The sequence below is a fragment of the Ceratosolen solmsi genome, unplaced genomic scaffold, assembly GCF_000503995.2.
Source record: "Ceratosolen solmsi marchali unplaced genomic scaffold, CerSol_1.0 scaffold53, whole genome shotgun sequence".
NCBI classification, from domain to species: domain Eukaryota; kingdom Metazoa; phylum Arthropoda; class Insecta; order Hymenoptera; family Agaonidae; genus Ceratosolen; species Ceratosolen solmsi.
In genome coordinates, this window is record NW_011948441.1 from 1,595,173 (window position 1) to 1,619,720 (window position 24,548).

The following is a 24,548-nucleotide window of genomic DNA, read 5'->3' on the forward strand; positions in this document are numbered from 1 at the left end:
TCATAAATTCACCTTTTTTTACAGTTTAATTATTAATTAATGGACCACGTATTGAGCTTTATTAATATTGTATATCGGTAATAGGAGACAAAATTTAATTTATTTACTTTTATTTTTGTATTTACAATAAGATAAAATGGCGACACTTAAATATCATCGTCTTAAGAGGCTGTTAATATTTTAATTACCTTTTTGCAATTAAAAACCTTTTACAGTTACGTAACTGTAATACCTCACATCAAAAAGGTATTTTTAATTAATTATTAATAATGAAAAAGTTTTGTTCTAATGATAACACACAGAAATAATGCCTTTTGAAACTTTGCGTATTTATAATAAAAACAGAATCATATATTACGGAATTGTTTATATAATAGAATTTTAGAAAAATATACAAAAATGAAAAAATGAAAGGTTACATTGGAAATTCGTAAGTAAAATAATATTATTTATTATTAAAATTCATTTAAACTATTAGACAATTAAGTACAAAAACGTGTCATAATAAAAATTGATATTGAGTCTGAGTGGTTGTAATATTTACTTACTTAGCGTAATACAGTTATTTTATCGTTTAACAATAGCAACTGGAACATAACAGAATAAGTTTTGCCAACTCGAGCAAAATCTTCGAAAATTGTAAATAATTAATCAACTTCTGCAGACAATGAAAATCCATCCAGGCATGCGTAAAAACACATTTTCAAATTTGCCTTGTAATTATATTCGTAAAATTTTATTTGAAACCAGCGGAAGTGTCGTTAGCCGAGTCAATATTAAATATTCACCCAATTGAACAACATTAATTTCACTTATAATGAAGAGTGACAGTGGTAATAACTCCTCGAATGGAGCATAATATTCATTCAATTTGGGATATTAAAAATGGCTGGGCCGTAGTCCCGCCTCCATATATTCGTTAGTCCTTGCATACCCTGAATCACTACAAGAGTGACATCACACGTCGCACTCGCACTCGCTCGTTTTCATTTTTAACGATCTAATACAGCAGTAGTAATGAGAGAAAAAAGAGGAAAAATGGTTAAAAACAATTCTCAAATAATCCGATGAAGGTCACCGGAATGACGCCTTTGAAGGTTGCGTCTGTGGCTGTTGCGTACGACTCCGAAGTACTCGTTGCTGAGGTCATTAAGCCGCTTCTCGAGCCTCAGATGGTTCAGGAAGCGATCCTTCTTCGACCGCGAGAAGTAGCCCCGGCCCAGGGTCAATCGGAAGTCCTCCTCTTCCTCCGCGGTCATGCCCAGCTTCGTGCTGCTTTCCTCGTTGCTTACGTTGCCGCTAACTCTCAGTTCGGTCTCCGAGTCCAGATCTGCCGGAAATGCACGAGATTGTGGATGAGGAAGCGCACGACAAGGGAGCCAGGCATGAAATTTACCGGAATTTGAGCCGGAGTCAGAGGAACAGCCGGACGAGGAGGTTACGTCCCACATCCTCATGTTCTGGCGTTGCAATGAACTGGGCGTCGACGTGACCATTAGCGAACTCTTCGCCTTACCGCAGACGATGAGGGCCGCGTCAAAGCTCGAAGGTCGCGTTCTGAACCTTAACTGCGTTGCCCGGCGGTTGCGATTCTCTTGGTGCAGCGAATTATTATTGTCTAACATCCTGGACGATTGGGAGAAAGTATTGAACTATTAACGTACGTTTTAATTATTCACATGCCAATTAATTATTCTATGTATTTTCTTTCTTTTTTGTTTTTTTCTCCCCCCCCCCCCCCCCCTTCCTCCTTTACTCATTGCCGTCGGTATATCGTCGATAGAGGTCTATTATTTTCCTCTTTTTTTTCCTTGCTTTTTTTTTTTTTTTTTTTTTTTTTTTTTTTTTTTTTTTCTCCCCCCCCCCCCCCAATGGAATTTGTTGTTGATGGTAAATGTGGGAATTTAATCGCAAATTTACTGCGGAATATAACTTTTAAATATAAATTTGGAAAATAACTTTGGAAATATATTAAGTCAGTTAATAAGCGTCAAATAATACATTAATCCTTCGTGAAATTGTATTTGGAATAGGAAGATAATAGAAAAATACAATTTCTCATATTTTTTTCCAATTGAGTGTCATACTAAACTTACTTGCACTTCCTTTTAGAAATTACATTTACACTCGTAGTATATTAGTAATTCAACGTCATTATATTAATCAATTTTAAAAAGTAAGTATAGATTAATAATTTCATATATATTGGACAAAGCATAAATTGTAAGCAATAAATCGCTAATATTTAGTATTCCGTTTTAGCCGTTCAATATGAAATGATGAGAACAAAAAACTATTTAATATAGATATGCAGTAAATGTTACGTTAACTCCCTAATTTGATTGAAACAACCGCTTCGAATGAAAATTATAAAAAATTTTATACAGTGAGTTATGGTTATTAATTTTACAATATCCAAATATTGCGCGTAACTGTGTCCGCTCGATTATTGTAAAAGTAACTTATTAATTAAATTTGTAAAAATCAAATTGTGACATATTTTCACACTATTGTTTAATGTTATACAAATTGCGTGTATGCAAAAAAATTCTTTTTTACAAATACTACCAATTATTTCAAAATAATATGATTAAGTATTTGACTTTATCAGTTAGAATTAAAATTCTATTTTATTCAAATGCTGTGCCGTTCTAATTTATGTACTTTCTATAAGTTTACTATATACTTATAAATTTACTATCTTACTGCGTAAGGAATGAAAGATCTGAAAATCATCATTGTAAATAATAAAATAATTATGAAAATTTGCTTAATGTTCTCATTTGTACGGGAATACGAAAACGAGCAAGTCGTGAGCGTTAATCTTCACGCTTGAGGAACCCGAGCAATAACTTTCGTATCCTCGTCGTGAATTACCACGTCGTATTATAATCAATTAACCGACGAGCCGTACAGTGAACTTATTCGCCATCTACTGAAAGTACAAGCTACCAAGGTATATAGTCAGCCACCGAGCCAGCCGTATCAAAACAAGCGGACTACTAAAATCGGATTAACTCGAAGCCGTTGAGCTCCATTGACTCAGTGTTAACTTACTTGCTGATGGGGATCGTGGGCGACGCCTCGAATGCCTCTGGCTCCGGAACCGAGGTCGGTGCGACCTCGACTGCCGCCCGGACGTCGACGCCCTCCTTGCACTCTTTGCTCTTCTTGCACTCTACGCTACTGTAAAAGAAATGTTTGGTTGTATTATTATCAGAGGTTATTTAAATTTTTTTGCCTCGTGATTGGGGCGCAATATTTAATATTTCCCCATAAAAACACTATAATTTATCAAATTCGGATGTATCAATTGCGTAAGCTGCGAGACAGGACGTACTTTCAAATGTTATGGGGAAAGTTTTCAGCTGGCTTTTGACATATAAATAACACACTGTTGTCTAGCTGGCTTATTAAAGTATATCGTAAATAGGTATTGCAAGGCCTTTCTTTCATAAAATTCATTTAATCGTAAAATTTTATGCAAATTGTTTAGACAATAAGTATAATTTTCATTTGTAAGTTTTAAAAATTGTTTTAAAAATCCATTATCGAGCTAGCACAATGAGAAGTATTATTCCTAAATGAATATAGCTAATCGTTGTGATTTTAATTGTAACTTGTGTGTAATGTTCCACTGTTGGCAAGAGACTAAAAGTTGTACATCTAAAAAAAGACTCAAAACTTTTACTCAACTCCATTATTTCACTTTAAATCTACGAAGGTTTTCAGGCTCCGAGTAAATCGTTCTTTGACCAAGTTGGCAAATCATGACTTTATACCACATGTGTACCACATCTGGAACTTTGCTATTGCAAATTAACATCAATAGTTTAGCTTAGTTGTTATGTGGGACTTGGAAAGACATATTATTTTCTTATTGAATTATAAGGCACCGGAGATTGATATTTCATGAAATAATCCTATTAATGTAGTTTACTTCGCAATAATAAATATGTTTTCCTGTTTAACTACACCTCGTATATCAAAGCAGGGATGAATTATTATTTAAATCAAAGATTAAAGAAAGTCTTTCATCATAATCAGGAAGAACCCGCTTTTCAGTACAATACACACGAGGAATTTTTAAGATTTATTTTTGACAAGCGTCTCGAATGGAAATACATAAGATTCCATATGATTTTATATGTTCATTTACTTGGAATAAATCTATGTGAATGGGGATGTTTAACGTGGAATATAATAAGAATACATACTGGATTGAGGCCTCTAAATTTATAAGTTTATTGAAAATCATAGATCAAATCTTTACATTTAAATCAATTTATACAAATTGCAGATATTTATGAATTTGTTTATACTAAACGGCCGTTTAATTCATCTGTTAAATAGCATATAGCGGAAATCTCGCTACTAAACAGACATTACGCAATCGCGCAAGATATAACTTAACTCCCGAATCAAAAGATAAGCTGATTGTTTTCATTAAAAAATATATCATATACACGCTTCACTACGTCGGGCCGTTGATAAAACCGTTAATCAAAAATAAATGCTACTCAGCTAAAGAAAACTTAATTGCATGATTCAATGGAGTCTAATAGTGACAAGCTCTGATGGCAAAGTTGCCTTTTGCCGTAGTACAAACTATTGATGTAATTAAACGTCACGACATAGTCACTGCATCAGTATTATCGACTCAGAGGCACAACTAATAAAGCATAGTAAAAATTACACCATTGAATGAAATTACACAATTTGAATCAAGATATGACGAATTCGTTAACCCGGGCGCGCAATTAAAGGCTTTTATTAGCATTGATGGCCACTATACAGCGTGAGATCTTGCCATCTCGATAATACGACGTAACCCAATTAGCTTCATTAATATTAAATTATATCAGTTAATGTCCTAAATGTCAACGTTAACTATTCATCACTAAATTTGATTATTGATTGGAAGTGGCTTAGGACAGCTATTAATGTACTAAAGAATGTATTGCGTTGATTTTTAATAGGAATGCAGCTAATGTGTGATTTAACAAAGTGGACTTTTTTTCAAATGCTGCAATACATGATCACTACTTATAATCATGATCTCTCGCAAGAGATGTAAAAAAACACTGCTGTTCGCTTACAGAACTGATATTCTTCCTACCCAATACAAATTCATTATTTAACAAGATGAGATTCTCATATAATAAAGAAAATATTAACACAAAGAAAATAATATATCTTTTATATGTTTAGATTTAATTTGCGTTCGCAATTATGTAAATAACAATCATTTAGTAGTGGCTGAATAAACGAAAAAACAATTATTTTTTAACATTCTTGATAATAAAAAACTTAATATATAAGGCATCATTCATTTTCTCAAATATCACGAGAAAATTATATGGAAATTCAATCATTTTCAATAGGCTAAAGAAACGATATAAACAGTAAGATTATTATTATTCTTAATCAAACGGTTGCTTGACTTTAAGAATTTAGCACTATAAGTGTAGACAAATTAGTCAAAGTATTTCATGGTACAGATAAACACTTTACAACAACATTTTTTAATTGATTTTTTTCTTTCGTAGAGGATAAGCTGCTTTTTAGTAAATAAAATAGAAATACCGAAATTTGTATTAAATATGAGACTCTGAAAAATTGCCATTACAAATGACAAAAAAGCGACTTTTTATAATCTACCACTTTGAAAATAACTTGCGACACGAAAAACATTATCCTTGAATCGGGCTTTAAAAATATTAAAAAAATAAAAAAATAAAAAATAAAAAATAAAAATCAAATAGAATATTAAATGTAAAATAAAAGTAAAATAACTACAAAGATCACGAATATTTAAAGTAATCTTATCTTATTTACATAGATACAAGTTATATATAAATTTCATTTTTTTTTTTTAGTTATTTTGTTTTCCATAATAATAGAAGTATCCAATAATAAAACTATGTAGTCACGTATAGACACTTCGTTAATTTGTCATAAGCAATATATGTATAAATGATGACTTTAATAATAATGTAGTTATAAATACATCTTGCTCACATTTTGAATTTTTATCTGATACGTGATCTATTCGTTACGTGCTTGCACAACAAATGAATAAAATGTACTTTCAATAAAAAAAATTGATATAATGATTGTCGTCTTAAAACATACCAATAAATAAAAATAGAATATTTATTAATCATTTAGCCGTTAAATTAGCATTAATTGTATTCTAGTAGGAGAAAACATGAGTAATTCTGTATGATAGAGAATAAATATTATCATAACGCACACAATGTTTACTATTATAAGTATTATCATCTAAAACAATTCAACACGTCGAATGTTTACCATTTTACTCTCCATGCTCAGTACGTACAAAAAAAAAGTCCTGTCCTCGCTATCGCTATAAATAAATACATCGCTATAGTACACGAAAAAATAAAGTCAATTTCCTCTTTTGAAAAGTGTCACGATAAGAATAATAAACTTTGATAATCTACGTCTCTCTCGCAACGGAAATTAATTTTATGACGATACGAAAAGGCAAAAGTGCTTGCATTGGTCAATCCAAATTTAGGAGATGAAAGTCTCAGAACTTTAAAAGGGAATGGAAAAAAGAGCAGGCGACCTCGAACTTTTGGCGACTATAAAAAAAAAAATATCTCCCACTATAGAGCAGAAGCCTCGATCATTAATTCAGTGACCTCAAGACTCGCCGTTAAGGTCGGCCCCTCCATCCGAGGAGGTCGAATGTTGCCGAGTGGAAGACTAGTCCGGTCGGACTACGCGATGCAACGTTGATCTAAATTCGGAACAACACTTGTAATATGCATGAGAAGTCTGAATATTGATGACGAGGAAGTAACATATGTATCGATATTTTTTAAGAGCAAAAAATCTCATTTTCAAAATAACAAACATTACCGACCGTCGGCTAATCGCATTCACATATTTATTCATTCGGACATTGTTCATCAGCATGACCGTGCGAAAAAAGAATACGGCTTAGTGTGGATCTTATAGACTTATTAAAGCCGTTAGAACGTACGCAATGTTTCTTATATGGTCTTTTTTCCAAATAATTTTGAAAATGCTTCTGATTTTTTAATAAATAATATCGCGTTAACTAAAATTTCACTTACTGTTATAAAGAAAATATTAAATACTATGAAGCTTCAGGCTATTCTAAACGTTCCCTTCGATTCTCTTATTTATCTATTTTTAATTCTATTTCGAAAAACAGTTATCTTTATGTAAAAGAGAAAAATTAAAAAAAAAAAAAAGATTATAAAAATAGTAATTAATTGTTTATCTACTTACGTATCGGTAATATTCGATTTCAACTATTTGGTTAATTTAAAGTCTTTATATATTTGTACTTTTAATATTTCTATCCCGATCAAAGCAGTTTCGTATACATGACTATTCAAATCCGATAAAACGATCATAAATAATTTTATAATACATATAATCTATAAAGGATCTGTTAATAATTATTCCATTAATTAAATATAAATATATCGTTTTAACCGAATTGAAAATTTGATATATCATAATCGAGCAATTATCAATGCAAATATCAATTTTTTATAGTAAAAGAGCATTTAAAGCTTTTTATAAATAATTTTCTAAATCGACCGATTAATTTGATGCCTTATAATAATGATTAAATGTATGTTTGTATATGGATACAATGGTTGATAATAGGTATTGACATGGCTAATAAATTCAAATGATCTATAAATAAAAATATTTTTTAAAACAAAAGAATCGTTTGAGATTTTATTAAAAGCTTTTAATTTTCTTTAAAAAAAAAGCATCAATCTCTTTGTATAATCATAATAGAAAAAATAATTCTTTACAAGATATTGACAATTGCTCAAACTTAGAATGTAAAATAGATAAATAATAATAATAATAATAATAATAATAATAATAATAATAATAATATCTTAATACGCTATATAATATTTTGTTATATTGCTTGAACATGAACTGTGTCATGAGTAACAAAGGCGATAGTAATCGTAGTAATTCTTATTTGACTTATTTAATTTCATTAAATTTCCTTTTCACTCTTACCGGTTTCATCACTTACTCTTTCTTTTTTTCTGCTACAACGTCCCACATTCTCACCACTTTCTTTTATTACTTTATAAATTATTTAATATGTTTGTCCAATAATTCTCCGTCTCTCTCTCACACACTCTCACTCTCACTCTCTCCTTTATTTATCAGTCTACCTATCTCTATAATTTAAAACTTTTTCCAGATATTATCAATGGTTAACTCGTATCTTTTATCCTTATAAAACTTCAAATTATATTTAATAACTTTACTATTGGAACACTATATGAATAATTGAAACGCATTTGGAAGTTTTTGAACAATAGTGGCGGAACAAAAACCATTTGTTTGTAGAATGGTTTACATACAATACTCTCCCTTAATTCCTAAATGAAAAAAAAATTTATCTACATAAAGACTCCATTTAGTTAATTTAATATAATCGAATAAATTTACTTATTCCATTATTTATAAAAATACGAATAACTCATATTAATAAGTCAATTTCAATAAAGTTGGCGCGCATAAAGAGAAAAGACACTAATACATAATCATTTATTATATAATAACTCATATTAATAAGTCAATTTCAAGAAAGTTGGCGCGCATAAAGAGAAAAGACACTAATACATAATCATATTACAAATCGCCCTTTTCCAAATGTATAAATAGTACAAAATAAACAGACGCTTGGAAATAAATGTAACGTGTCCAATTGGTTCGGCAGGGCCATAAAAATACAAATCGCTCCCGACTTATGATCGATACATAACGCATGAAATGATGCAGTAGCGAAGTAGTAAAAACGAAAAGACGAAACGGTAAGAAAGGAAGAGAGAGAGAGAGAGAGAGAGTGAGAGACACACCAGGCGATCGTCTTCACTAACGCAACAGAGCGCTAAACGTACTCAGAAGAGTGAAAGTATGTAAAAGGCTGCGTGGGTAGGCACAGACAGAGAGAGAAGAGAGAGACTGAGAGAGAGAGAGAGAGAGAGAGAGAGAGTGTGTGTGTGTGCGTGTGCGTGTTCGGGTTGAGAAAGAGGGAGTACGATAGCAACTCTTACGAAATTATATCACTTGGAAAGAAAATGCTACTTTTGTTTTCATTTTAGTCCCGACAATGCAAGCATTGCAAATTTGCTTTCAGGTTATAATGGGATCACGACTTAAGGAATATGTCAGTGTTAAATACACTTGTGATTCTTGTCCGTAATGACGAAAAGTGCTCTACTAAGAAATTGAGCGCTTAAGGCTTATAGATTATTATATGTACAGTAATTTCAATAGGTGCGTCAAGTGTCTATTACATTGAAGGCTTCACACGATATTCAATAATGGTTTCTTATGTTAAAGATGTTCAATTGATTAATATAAAGGCAAGCTATTTCAACTTATTCAGATATTCAGATACTGACTACCTCGAGCTTTATTGAAGTATATTTCAAAATGAACTTATCGATAACTTATATCAGCCAAGAATGTAATTGAAATTATTTGATAGATTCGCGTTCGTTCGTTCAAATGCATGAAAAACACTTGATACAACCTAATTCTTTTAATTCATATTGTTTTTTCTTTCATAACTCGATGCATTTGCAACTATTTAAGAAATAAATTACTTTCTTATATTAAGTATATCAAGTACATAAGTCACAAGTGAACATTTATAAAAAATTATCTGTATTTAAAGTAATTTGTATAGTGCATACACTTCTGTACAACGTTCGTGTAGTTAGTCATTTTATGTTGAGTCTTTTAATATAAATATCGTGTTTAATTCAAATAAGAGTTTCAGTTTACTTATTGTATAAATAAATTAGTTAAATTAGTATTAATCAAAATTATTTATTAATAAATTGTATCAATTTTTAGGATAATATTCGTATTAAAATAATCGTCCTTAAACTCTAACATTTGTTTCTTTTAATATATAATTAATTTTTTTTTTATATGTAATTTATTTAAGTACAGCGGTTGTAATTCTTAGAAAATAATAAAGAGCATTGCATTTTAATTAAGGAAATGTTTTATACGTATACATAATGGCATAAGTAAATTTTATGCAGTGCCAAGTAACAAACGGCTGGAGGAGTGTTTATAATTATTTTCAAATAAAATATTTATTTAAAAGTAATATGATATAATATAATGAAGTTATATTTTTTTAAAAAGTATTTAAATATTGATCCGTATCAAGACGTCGTGAAGATTCAATATGCGAGATACAAATAAACTTGAAGAATTGCAGGTTCGTTTTATTATTTAGGTTACATTTTTATGATCAGATATAATTATAGAACGTAAATTTCTTAATACATATACTAGTTTTTAAACTAATAATATGTTAAAATTACTACCAAAAAAAATACAATTATTGTCATTATATCAAATCTAAACAAAATTCGAGTTATTATTAAACTTTTTGTTTAATTTATGTTATGCACGCATGTCTTAAATATATGTACAAATGTGAAATAGTAAACTTTATAAAAATCACTATATATATATATATATATATATACAAAATATTTTTGTACATTGATATACATTTCAAATTATCTTAAGGCTTTTACAAGCGCCTTCATGATTTTTTAAACAATAAAAAGCTCGATGATAAATTTAATACAAAATTTTTCATTTCGACTTATTATAATGTAAATAAATTTTATAATTGTACGATGTTTAAAAAGGTAGTATATTTTTAAAGCGAATGAAACATAATAAAACGTATATATCATACATTATAGAGTTTCTCTTTAAATTTCATTCAAAATTTTAATTGGGTAGCTTAAGCGAAAGTATGTAAATTACCATAAAAATAACTAACTTCATCGATACTATCGACTTTCTATACATTTTTTCACATGATAAAGAGCAGATTCACTAAGTTCATTTAAATGTATTCAATTAAAGATTGTAATATTAGATAACCCAGATTTAGTAATTGCCTACTTTTAAATTTACGTTTGTACACGCGCCCACGAGCGCACACATACATATAAACGTGCACATTCGTTTGTATACTAAAGATTTAAACAGAAAGCAGGATTTTGTTAAAAAAAAAAAGATGATAAAACCCAAAGGCAAACGAATTTACAGTACCAATACAAAAAATCAATTTGGATATTATAATAAAAATAAAAGTGACGTCAAAAATTTTCTGTCGCCTTCGTATGGAACCTGTGATTAATAAGACATTGTAGTTGATTGAACTTCCGCTCAATATTGTGTACGGATGCGTCACTTCTTCCTTTAAAATTTGGTTATACGACGATTGAGCAGCACCAAATAAGCTTACAAAATTCACGAAAGCTATATTAGCGAGAGCGAGACAAATTGATGCCTATCAACCCGGTACTCGAATAATGTCTCTGGTCTGAAATAAAAGGACATAGAAACGAGAATATCAAGTTGGACGAATCGGTTCATAAATAAATGTTTACTGAGATGCGATGGTCAATTGAAATATCGGATATTGAAATATAAGGACGGTCCTGTGAGATAATAGAATGTAACTTTAACTTTTGCATTGTACATCAATGTAATGGGTGCAATCGCTCCTGATTTGACCAGTACTTTTCCAAAAGAAACTAGAGAGAATGGACCATTGCATTAATCTCTAGATTCATGCATTTCAGTGTTAGAACGTAAATTTGCCGTCGACAAACTAGACGCATATACTTAAGTTATGCCAGTGACATAAAATCTTTTGGAATATAATAATAATTATTATTATAATTGTAGTGTTGTGTAACTGCTTATTAGCCGCGCGGAAGTTCGTTATCTCATCAATGCAAGTAGGTCATGATTCACCATTTTACAATTCGTCTAAACTTCATGAAGACTATGCAAATACTATCTTGAGTAAAATTGTTATAAATAAAATCAATATTTTCGGAAACATCGAAAATTTGAAGATTCTTTGAGAGATAATATATTTATGGTCTTATATAGATTATCATTGGAATAGTGTTTTCAACACTGAATTAATCTACGAACAATAAAATTTATTATAATTATTATTACTGTCCATAATCTTTATAATGTACGAATTATATTTTCAATACTTGTAATTTACATTATGTTTAGTTGCTAATAATAAATAATTTTAAAAACTGGGTATTTCAGTTTTATTGAAATAAATTGGTTGAAAACACGCCAGCTAACATTGTGAAAAACATCGTGTTAGCATATTTTACAAATATATGACAAATCAAATTCTTAAAATCTGAAATTTATAATAACATTTATAAGATCCCCGATGCAAATACGCACATGCATGCACGAGCGCATATACATACAAAATTAGCTTTGAATTCATTCTACGAGTTGTTCAATAACGCTAAAAACCCAAAATTCATTTTTTCATTTTTAGTTAATTATACGATTGTAAGATAATAATAAGATGCTTCTTTTCCATAGAATTTTTATCTTATATACTCATTAAATTTGATTAAACGCTCTATCTTCAAATCATTAATTATTTTAAAAAAAAAAACCAAAAAAAATAACTTTTATTTATACAATAATAATAAATTCTAAAAAAAAAAAAGGAAGAAGATATTTAAAAGATGTGTTATTGTTTTTAATTAAGATTCGTGTATATATAATATAAAAATACAAGCTTAAAAGTAACTATAAATAAAATGTTGTTTTTCAAAAGTTTGTAAATATTTTTTCCCGATTACAAAATTCAAAGTAAATTTTTGTCGCAAGCACTATATAAATATTTGGAATTTAATACCTTAATTTTTCAACATTTTAATGGAAACTTTATATACGATCATCTGTTTAATAAACAAATACGAATATCTATTTAAAAAAATATTCTTTTAAAAATTATATTACAAATTCTGTGCCAAAATAATAAAAAATAAATTTGCAATAACATACCGAATTTAATAAAATATCTATTTAAAATTTAATGAATAAACTGACAAAATTAATTTACAACTTTATTACAACTTTTCTTTACGATCTTGAAAAATATATTATTCATGACCTTCGTCATGGCATCGTAATTACAATTGTATCTCTCCTTATGCAGTCTCAACGAGTAATTTCTAAAAAAAAATCGACGTCAACTCCTTGGCCGACGCGTCATTGACTTTCGATCAATATATGAATAAAGTACTGTGCCAATGGGCAGCCCGAGCTGGTTGCTAAACTAAACTGCGGTCTTTATCCAAACAAATAAGCGGGAAAATGCCGAGGTAGCCGAGCACCGCATTTTGCAAAACATATGATTCAGCTTATTTACACTATGACCACGCGGCTCCATTGCCATGAAAAATTGGAGAAAAGATCGGAAATTGCACGAGTCATTCGCCTCGGCTGACAAAAGTCAAAAATAGTTCGTGACGGTAAAGCATGTGCCACAGAAAGTCACAGAATCCGAAAGAAGTGCGACATCGAGCGAGCGAGGCCGCATTCGAAAATTCCGAGCTGCGTGGATGCGAGATTTTTGGCGCTACTAAGGGAGTAAAAATAAAATGGACCTCGTTTATGTGAATTTGACTGAGGCGAACCGTGCGTGACCTTACGCTGGGTTCGGAGCCGTGAGAATGAAAAAAACAAAGCTTATGGATTTGTCTGCTATCGCCTTGCGTCTTCAGCAGAAGCGCCTCATGAGAAGAAATCTCTCTCTCTCTCTCTCTCTCTCTCTCTCTCTCTGTCTCACTCATATCCCATACTACAATAAAATTATTATACCGTTACTGTTTGATTTATGGGTAGTTTCATAATCGTACAATTCATGCGCAATTTTTTAAGAATTAAGACTTAAGAAAGAAGTTATAATTCCGAGGAGTAGATGTGCCTCTTAAGCATTGTAGAACGTAGATTTTACGAATAAAATAAAATGTACAATGATTAAATTATTTTCTCATACGTAGTGAATTTTGAGATTTCGTATTGAAAAGAAAAGAAAAAAATCAGAAAGTCGATAAACTGAACGAATGACAGATTGTACTTTTATGTGTAAGACGTTCGGAAATGTAACCCCAACAAATAAAACGCTTCCAATTCAATTACAAACGATGGCACACAGACGCGGACACATGCACACAACGGTTGCATAATAAAGAATCTTTATCCTTGGATCGCAAACGAACTATGTGGACGCGATTGTCCCGTTATTGAATGCCAATATATACGAGAGCTAATAGAGTACGAGCACGCAGTAAATGTGATAACAATAATAACTAATATTAGAGGAAACCTGTTGTGATCCTGGTCCTTGCATATTTAATCTACATTTTACATTCTATCAATCCAGCACGCGATGTGCCTATTGCATATACACTGTATTTTCTTTTCACTCATTTTGATTATTTAGATTACAGAATGAATTTGCGTTTTAAATTAAAGAGGATACTTTTGCTGCGTCGGCCTATGCTCGGAGTCGATGCTTCCGAGACCTCGACAACCGAGGTTATAGAAAGGTAGGAGGGAATTCACCAGCGCTTATAAAAATGCCTCAGCTGCTGGGCGAATGAGATATTGCCCGATGATATATCAATGGCCCATCACCATTACCAAAAGTGGCGGTCGTAATGTCGTTTGCCTCTTGGAATTTCTCCAACGTGGCAACTTATAAACGCTGACCATCGCCGAGGGTTCTCGGCACTCACTCCGCCCTTCACCGCCGTCGTTGTCTTTGACTTATCCAACGCTTTAGAAAACAGGCTGCGTACGCGTGTCAACCTTCGGCTTCGCCGAGATTAACCGCCAAGGTATACAGCGATTTTTTTATGTTTGAGAAAGGCCCGTCACGTTTCACTCATCCTTCGACAAGGAGCGGGAGGTGGGTGACGCTGTCCCTACCTGACATTGACTCGTCAATCAATTTTCCATCGGTCAATTTCTCCGACGATAGATATGTTTTTTCTTATTGGGGTCAAGCTTTTTTCGAGCGAGGCTTTGTGCATAAAATCGGTACCTTTACGAAAACAACATAGAAAGAAACGAACGACTAATCTGACCTGCCCATCAGATTTTCCAAGATAAATCATAACTGCATGCTTTTCATGCTTAATCAATAGCGTGTGTACATATTACTTCCCACATAAATAACTGCTTGGAAAAACATACGCGAGAGCATAATGGATAATATTTAGAGAATTTTACACAGGTTTTACAGTATTTATGAACTTTTAAAACAATGTCGTAGAAATAATCTTCTTGCATATTACCGTAAACAAGATCATCTTCATCTTGAAATTATAGTGACATATGTAAAAAGAAACAAAAAGACAAGGACAAATCAAGTATACTTTGTTTTATCCTTTATTTTATTTGTTTTTCAATTAATAGTAATGCAGCGTATCCTTACTTAACATTGCACATTAATGCGATGCTAAGTGTCAAACGAATAAATTGCATCTACATTGATAGTTGCTTAGTAGTATAATGAGATATACACATTAATTAAACGTAAAAAGAGAAAAGAAAAATTGAAACAGTGTACCTGTATTTTCTGTTTTTCTATTTAAACAAAAAAACAAAAAAAACAAAAAAAAAAAAGGAAAGACAAGAACTAATCCATAAAGAAGAATTAATCTTTGCATAAATTTCCATTAAAAACATTGAGTAGATGTTTATGAAATATGGACTAATTTTAACCACCAAAGTCATAAAAATATTAGCTTTAAGTGAGCATCGAGAAAAAATGGAGAAAAGAGAGGGAGAATTTTTTTCAACGGATAATACAAGCGTATACATAATTCGAATTGATTTGTAGGTGGGAGAAAAAAATCGATGGATCTTGAAAATGTGGTGGTAGTGGAGGAGAAGAAGGAGAAGAAAGTGATGAGAGAACGTCGGACAAAAGAATGTCGATGAACGCGCATAAGCAATGGGGGCGAATTCAATGAATTTGTCGCTCATATGGTACATAGCGTTTCGAAAAGTTCACTTCTTCGAAATCTAAGCTAGACCGTATTATTTATTCTTTGTGTTGTCTAAATGCGTGCCAATGGCCAATTACATTATTTATCTTTCAGTAAATTCAATTATATCCGATTATTTGTACTCTGAAGACAAAATAATTTCATATATAAGATTCTGCGTCGTTCGATTATCATTTGGCGTCATTCTTTGCCTCATCGCTATTATTGGACATTATTGGATTATTTTTGTATTTTTCGACGGGAGGTCTCCGACGAGAGATCAATGGTGTCTTACGACAAAAATGTGCTATACCTCGATATTTGCGTGTCGCTGAGATCGCGATCGAGCAATGTCATCCTATTAAACGAGTTATACGCAGTTATAGATCCAGTGTTTAATATGTAATTCCACGATATTGAGATCGACGGCACAGACACGAAGAAATACGCATCGTGAAAAATGAAAAGGCAGCCAAGCGCAAGAGCTAAGCCGACCTTAAGCAATTCCATTGACTTACATCGCGCGCTTATGTGGGCCGAGTGGGTGCGAACGAGCGGCTAGAAGGACGCAAATAAGAACGCTATCAGCGAATCAGAACCAAGAGCATTACCGAGTACCGAAACGGTCGCTTTACTTTATCATTTGCTTAGCGATCGCACCTGATCGATGACCAGGTCGTAAGTGCACCCAGTTGACCCCGTTTTCCCTTTTCGCGATATTACTAGACAACGCGCTTTTAGGCCGTACGTAACGTAACGCGGTCGCACGCGATCTATCGATCGAGTGACCGGCGAGCGGTTGCCGGCTGAAGCGCTCGTTTTTAAGACGCTACCTCTACAATATTTGTCAATATCTTACTTGTGACATTCGGCAATGCGTCACTTGAGAAATAACTGCACGCCAATGTTTACCGTCCGATCATACTTTCAGCATCGCGGCCTTGCAGGCGCGTATGCCTTCCCATCGCTGAAACCATCGCGGCGACAGAAAGAATAACGAGACAAGAACATAATTGCAAATTTGCGTCTCGTTTCATTTACACACGTCGGTAGAAATTTCGAGATCGCATTTAAACGAACACGCAACCACGGTGAAAGTTTCATAGTGCTCGTAACTATAACGTAACTTTACGTCTCTTTTCTCGATCGGCGCGAACAAATGAAAATTGCCAGTTTAACATCGTCTCGCATCGGCTTTTGGCTTCTCTCGTCGCGGAAAATCACGTGAAAATCCGTAACTTTCGTTGCTTTCTTATTGTCACCAATCCTGAAAATCGGATACGGCGATTCGCTTTATTGCACACGCGTATTTTCCCCTTTTAAAAATTAATTATCGGCGAGCATCGTTCACTTTTTTACTCAAATTACTTTGATTCTACGCGTCTCGCGTCCCTCTTTACAATTGCACCAACGCGCAATTAACACAACTAGCGTATGCTTTACAAGAATTTAATTGAATATTTTGCAACGCCATGCTTGCATTTTCATATACTTCATGTATGTTTTATTAAATTATTCACTATATATATATGTATATATATATACATATATATATATATATATATTTAATAAAACATACATGAAGTATATGAAAATGCAAGCATGGCGTTGCAAAATATTCAATTAACATATGCATATGTATATGTATATGTATTCGTTATTCAGCCTTGAATTTTTAATTTCTTTAAAGCCTTTAATGAATTATCGTATGTGCTTGGATAAAAAGTCGTTTATATATATATATATATATATATATATATATATATATGTATGTATAAACAATTTTTCTTAGAATGTGAATAAAAATCAGCGGTGCTGGCACTACTTAATTGCTTTAAAAATGTAAATACTTTTGTATGAATATATCCATAAAGAAGAAAATGGTATGGAACTCACAATAACAAAGACGAAAACAAAAACAAAAAAATATGAAAGTCTATAAATATTTTCGAATATTCAATGCGTGTGCAAAGTATTCTGATAAAATGTTAAATTGAGGAAGATTAAAGTCACGCCTGCGTATGTACACTCTTGAAAAGTCACATCCTAAAATTCCTCGAGAGCTCATGACGATTCGCAAGCATTGTCGTACATTAATAACCAATTTCATTAATGGAAATATCCAATGCGTTCTATCGTTATTTTGCCCTCCCAATGTAAACGGCCAACGCGAAACATTCTTACATCAAACGTTCAAATACAATATAATGAAAAGTCCACTCCTACATTATTCACCGTCCGAGTACGAACAACATGAGATTTGTTTGACTCTTCGAGCGGATTATCGACGGCCCATAATTGTGCGCTTACTCATCATTTTACATAAATCGTTAATTCGCACCCTTGGATTCCACGGATTCCATGCTAATTATTTTTCTTATTTCGCGGATTAACGGTAATGATGCTATCGTATTAAGCCCGATGCCATTAGACATAATGTGTTATGACGGTATGCGTAAAGCCTTGACGGTGGAATGCAGACAGGAATTCTCGAAATTTTATTTCTACCTAAGCGTTTTCTCAATAAATACTTATAGATACTCTCCCGGCTTACAATCTTGGTGTTTCTTGGTCAAGCCTATACAGACTGTGACGTGATTTACTAACTTTTCAAACTATTTGAACTGCATAGCGAACACACACAGGTTATTCAATACCTAACAGTTTGTAGACTTTTGTCATTTTAACGACATTATTTCATACACAAACAATGGTGTTATGTTTGAATACAACATTAGTAGGAGGAGCGGAATCCCTCGCTAAACCACAAAATTCTAATGAAATTCTAATTGAAATATTTCTTAACTAATATGCTATGCTACCAAGAACCAAAATATCGTTATATATGTAAATATAAAAAAAAAAGAAAAAAAAAGTTTACGTCAATTTGATGAAAAATATTTTGTTTACCGAAAACGTGCACGATAAACTTATCTTAAGGATTACAATTTCGTATAATGCTGCAGTCAACTTGCCGAAAATCATCAGCATATTATACTAATATTGAATAGCAATAATCCCATTAACAAATTATTATTCTCCGAACACAAATTTGTATATTATTTCACTAAAGCAACGTTCGCGCGTCTTTCTGTTCGTAAAAATGCCTCCGGCAACTTCTGTTTAAGCGGTTGTATCAGTCACGCGAGACAATAAACGATTAAAATGCCGATTGAGCTTCGCCTCGAGGCTCGATCGATAAGTAAAAAGAAAGTAGGAGAAGGCATAGCTCACCTGTATCTCGGATCGAGAAGCTTTTGACAGAACCAAGCCAACCTTATGGCCACAGGCGCAAGTTTTGACGATATAATACCCATATTCGAAGCTCCAACACTCATCTCTTCATCACGGCCGGTGCTACACTACGGCCATGGAGCGGCGCCGCTGCCGTCGGTGTTCGAACCCCACCTCCCGGGGCTTCGGCCCCCTCCACTAGCCCCTTCACCACGTGCGATGCTCAGTGCACACGCACTCGCCAGTTGAAGAGAAAGAAGCTGCGCGCGTCTTTTATCGAGAATCGAGAGACCCTCCTAACCGCCGACGCTATCTCTCAGGAATTTTTGATTGCACCGAGTAACGATTGCGTTAGTAAGAGCATTCTCATTAGTCATTGTGTTCGTACTATTGTTTTCTTTTGTTTTTTTTTTTGGCTTTTTTCTTATTTCACTGTTTTTTCTATTTTATTTTTGTTTCTTTTTTTTGTATTTTTGTGAGCATAACTCGCGGGCCAAAAAGACAATGATTCTCTAAGCTCCTTAAGTATTTGAACATTGTTGCTCAATAATATTTCATTTTTTATTCCAACACATTTCGTAGTTATTTCCGCAATAGTAGTTCGTTATGTGGATAGCATCAAATGCCTTAACTATAAGCTATTGAAAAGTGCTAATAATTCGGTGAACTATGCTTTATTGTTTTGTTGATATTGTAATTATAACGCACAAGTCTTTTAGGAAGAGTACAGCATTACCAGCTTTATCGAGGCGTAAATAAACTTTTAAAAGATGGATTACTTGTTGCTTAATGTGATATAACATCTATTTGTGATTGACATATTTAACTTTCATTTATTGAAAATAAAGTTTATAATATGTAGCGATATTTCGTACCTAAAATAATGTAAAAGTATTAAATTAAAATAGTTTGTCTTTGAACAAATTGCAATTCATATCGATTGCCTGTTGATTATCGACTTCCTTTATTTCATTAGATAGTACATCGAAACGATTTTCAAGAGATTCATGAAATTTGAAGACTAATAACAGAATTAAAGTTAAAACCGACAAACTTTTCTTTTATTACCGCGCATGCGTACATATAAAGTCTGCCCCTCCCCTCTCACACCATCATGCACTTACTTTCTCACTTGCTTACGCACGCGTAAACACATACGAGGCTAGTTAAACGAAGTCGTTTAACTAACTGAATGTTAGCCTTAAAATATTTCTTATTTTTTTGTTTTATTTCACTTTTCGTGAAATGGATAAGTTAATTCATAAAAATGGAATAAGTTTCTATTATTATAGATACGATATAATTGCTAGTAATATAATAATATACATTGTCGAGATAATCAATGGTCCCAATTCATATCAATCTCTAGACTTTTCTCCATCTCGCTTCTCAATATTCGTATTCATCATGCTATTACGTACTATTAAGAAGCATTCCATTGTGTTATAAAAGAAGGAGGATAAATTTTATAGTTTTCTTTTTTAATAATAACTTTTATCCGCTCTTTGAATTGTGTGAATTTTGATCATAGTTTCATGACCAAAAAGATACTTTGTTTATGCATTATCAAATATACCTATACTTTTGATTACAATAACGACAAGTTCCTTGTCATTATACTGTTTACTAATACCAACTGAAATAATTAATGTTATTACACGAAATATTGCCAATAAAACAAGTCTGATATTCCAAAACAATAATTAATGAGAATAACATGGCCTTGTTTTTTTTAGCCACCTCACTTATTTTAAATTCTATAGAAATGTGACTTCATTTATTTTTCAGTATTATTTTACCATTTATTGTTCATAATACAGGTTTTATCTTTATCAATCTTATAAATTGCAAAATATGGTAATTATTTTCTCTGTTCGCATGAATATCGCTTTAATTATTCATGTGCCTTATTTAACTTTAAAATCTGATTAAATTGATAAAAATATTTTTAAATTTAATTTATCGTAGATATATTTTTTTATGCGTGAAATAACTATAATGTTTATTTTTAAAATTATTTTAGTTTATTTAGGCATGTTAACGTTTCAATTATTTTATTATACTATTTTCAACACTATATATATATATATATATATATATATATATATATATATAAGTTATAAAATTTCCTATAATTTATTGTTGCGTAAAATGGGAGCAGATTTGAAATAGCTCGTTACATTTTCCGAACTATTTATAAATGTGTATGGACCCAAAATGCCAAAGAGATCGTTTACATCTTGGTTTCAAAATACTATTATAATAAAAATTTATGTGTAAGAAGAAACACATAGAATAATGAAATTCGCGACAAAAATATTATATTTTCATTAATTTTTTTATTTTTTATTTTTTCATCATTATATACACATTATAACGTCAAAATTTAATATAATAATTTCATAAACAGGAATGGAAGGAGTGAAAGGGTCTAATGAAAATCTATTATAAATCATTTTAATAATTCTATTTTGATAATAAGTATTGTAATACTTGTCGCAATTTTCATAATATTAACATTATATTTTATTATACATATAATAATGGATATAATAAAAATTTATACAAAAATATTACATAAACCAAAATTTCTGTTATATTTAGCAATATAATAATAAATGTGCTTATAAACGTCAAAACGTGTCTTATTCACCTAAACCAATAAAAAATTGTTTATGTTTATGAAAAATAAAAATTTCGTACCATACGTGATTCTGGTTTTACAGATTTAAAATTTTAAATAATATGTCAAAATTCTTAGCAGTACATTTTATATTTGAAAATATTAAACAGTGATCACTACATAGTTTGCATCATTAAAAATTTTAAGCAATCAAATTTTCAATAATTATTGCGCACTTATAATTTTATATAATTGCAATTTTATAAAATTACAAGCTACATTCTTGAGATTTCCGGTAAAAAGTTTTGTAGAATTACGTCAAATAATGGATGTTTTCCTTTACATAAAAAAATATTTTGTTTATATTTTCAATATAATTCCATCATTGTCTAATACTGTACAAGAATTTTTACAAAATAAGAAATCAGCAAAAGTAAGAAATTATATTTCAATCGCATGCAAACTTGTGATTGATTAAGTACTTGGTAACCAATTGGTGCACGTACGCTGTAAATTATGATATGTAGCATTAGAAAGTGCGTTGACTCAGGCCGCTTTTTTTCGCTAAAGAGGACACTTACATGTGCAAATGCACATACAATTTTTGTTGAAACATTTATATAAATTTCATGCTATTGACTCTCGACAAGAAATTATACGTAATGTATTGATTAGAACGAATTTAATGTAGGTTATCGGCATAATATTATTAACATTACACCGCATGTTCTCGGAATTCGGTATGTTTGTCCCAGTAGCATTGCCTTTTCGACAAAAATATTAACGTTAAGCGGCTGGGTGTGTCATAAATACATTCTTACAATATTTTATTTGTTCATCAACGCCTTAAATTGACAGAAGCGTAAATCGCTAAGGCATCAAGATTCGCGAGTGTTCAGTTGCATTACTATTCCGAAAAGAAAAAATAAAAAAGACATTGAAAAAATGTTGAAAGTGTTAAATGGCAAGGGACATCGCGATCGCTTTTCAATCTCTCTCTCTCTCTCTCTCTCTCTCTCTCTCTCTCTCTCTCTCTCTCTCTTCTCCATCCTATTCACTGGTATTTTATCTTACTTGGTTGAATCACAAACTCTTCTCTTTTGTTTTCTCACCGTCCAATAGTGAAGCCACATACCAGACCGCGTTTATGAAACATTCCACGCCGTCCGTGACTAAGGCCAAAACGAATTAAATTTTTAAATATAGTTAGCGACCCAGAGCGAATTATGTACTTTACGGACTTCGGTATTAAAACTCAGACTGATTGTTCTTTCATGGTTATTTGTCAATTTATAAAAAGTCATTCGTGCATTATAAGCCTCTTGTCCTGACCATTGATCATAATATGCAAACAATACGTTTAACCAATCCCTCATAGTATAATTCATTTATTCATTCATTACTGCCACTATCTCGACATTAAATGCGTTAAACCAGGATAAAGGTTATGCGTTCTTTGCATCAAAATGACTCTCAAAGTAAAATCTTTTTGACATTCGCTTCTTCCAAAAAAAAAAAAAAAATGGAAATAAACTGACAGAGATCCATTATACGGACAATAATCAGGCGAATTCAAAAAATTCCACGGTTGAGGGAGAAAAAAGTCGCGGATAAATTTAAAGGCGTTTGATGGTTATATAAGGCTCCATGCGGGCGTATGTATGTTTGGGATAATCCCAGTCATTCATCACCGTCGGCATCCAATGCACTAATGGCATTCTCTGGCTCGGAATGCATCGGCGCTCCCCATAACCAATACTTTTATGAACAAGAGTTTTTCGAGCCATGATTTTCCTCGTCGTGTGCTTTGAGTAAATAACGGTGTCGCATACCTTAGTGGTGCTAAAGTTATCGAATTACGAATTATTTGAAAAGCGCAAGCTTCGTATTGTATGTGCTGCGTACCTGTTGATTGTCGCATAAGAACAATAAAATAAGGTGTGATAAAATAATCAATAACATTCGACTCCGTCCCCGGTGACATTTATTTTTAGATAGGGATAGAGTAACGATTATTTGCTGCCTAGCAATGTATATCTGCAATACGTACGAAGAGAGGGAATGAAGATAAATCCGATCGTACAGTGGATAAAAGAGACTGATAATGTGAGGAGCGAGAGGGAAGGAGATCGAGCAAACGAGCAAGCGAGACATCACACATTTATCCTTGAAAGATCCACATATAATTAACAATGACAAATGATTCATCGTAAAGACAGACTTGCAATGAAAATCTGTTTTATTCTTGTAGACTCGTAGTCACAGTTCACCTCTACTAATACCCATCGTCTAAAGAATTTTCATGTGAAAACGACCATTGTAATTAGGATAATTAGCTATATAAATCCGGAGAATCGCTCAAATATACCTCTATTTCCAACGACAATAACTTTTAAGCTTAGGAAAAAGTGTCAGTTTAATTTTAATATGAATTTCGCAGAACTCTTGCACAAGCATTGGACTAATAAATAATTGTTTATATAATTGTTATCTCTTGTATTTATGAAGTGAATAATATTGTAAATATTATAGTTTATAAAAAAGCATAATTAAGAATAAATACTATTGTAATTTGTATAATTAATTGAAAAAAAAAAAAAAACAATAAATTAAATGTCAAATACAAAGACAAAGATGTTGATTTAAATGTATTTGAAATACTTTACAAAATCGCGATCAATAGATTTTATTAATTTTCAAAATCATTTAAAAAAAATTACAATGTAGCCTGTAAATAGTTCGACTAAAAATGACGATTGCCATTTCTT

The 24,548-nt window shown here is 31.8% G+C and overlaps 1 protein-coding gene across 2 annotated transcripts; it reads right to left on the bottom strand.

The window, feature by feature from the left end:
- Positions 1-523: 523 nt before the first annotated feature.
- Positions 524-19,852, bottom strand: LOC105365696 (uncharacterized). 2 transcript variants are annotated; one of them, XM_011503924.1, is made up of 4 exons: positions 19,158-19,852; positions 3,058-3,183; positions 1,397-1,626; positions 524-1,330 (listed from the first exon to the last, which is right to left on the bottom strand). In XM_011503924.1, exons 1-4 carry the CDS (start codon positions 19,259-19,261, stop codon positions 1,056-1,058), a joined length of 735 nt encoding a protein of 244 aa, XP_011502226.1. In that variant the 5' UTR covers positions 19,262-19,852; the 3' UTR covers positions 524-1,055. The 2 variants fall into 2 exon arrangements, with proteins under 2 accessions (XP_011502226.1, XP_011502225.1); XM_011503923.1 differs by having other exon boundaries at positions 3,058-3,186; positions 19,158-19,847.
- Positions 19,853-24,548: the final 4,696 nt, after the last annotated feature.

Excerpts from the sequence above, each read along its gene's own strand:
- LOC105365696 (XM_011503923.1), bottom strand. The coding sequence starts at position 19,261 with ATGAGTGTTGGAGCTTCGAATATGGGTATTATATCGTCAAAACTTGCG. Across the intron at positions 3,187-19,157 it reads CTTCTCGATCCGAGATACAG|TAGCGTAGAGTGCAAGAAGA; the intron begins GTGAGCTATGCC and ends TTTCTTTTACAG. Across the intron at positions 1,627-3,057 it reads CCCACGATCCCCATCAGCAA|GATGTTAGACAATAATAATT; the intron begins GTAAGTTAACAC and ends CCAATCGTCCAG.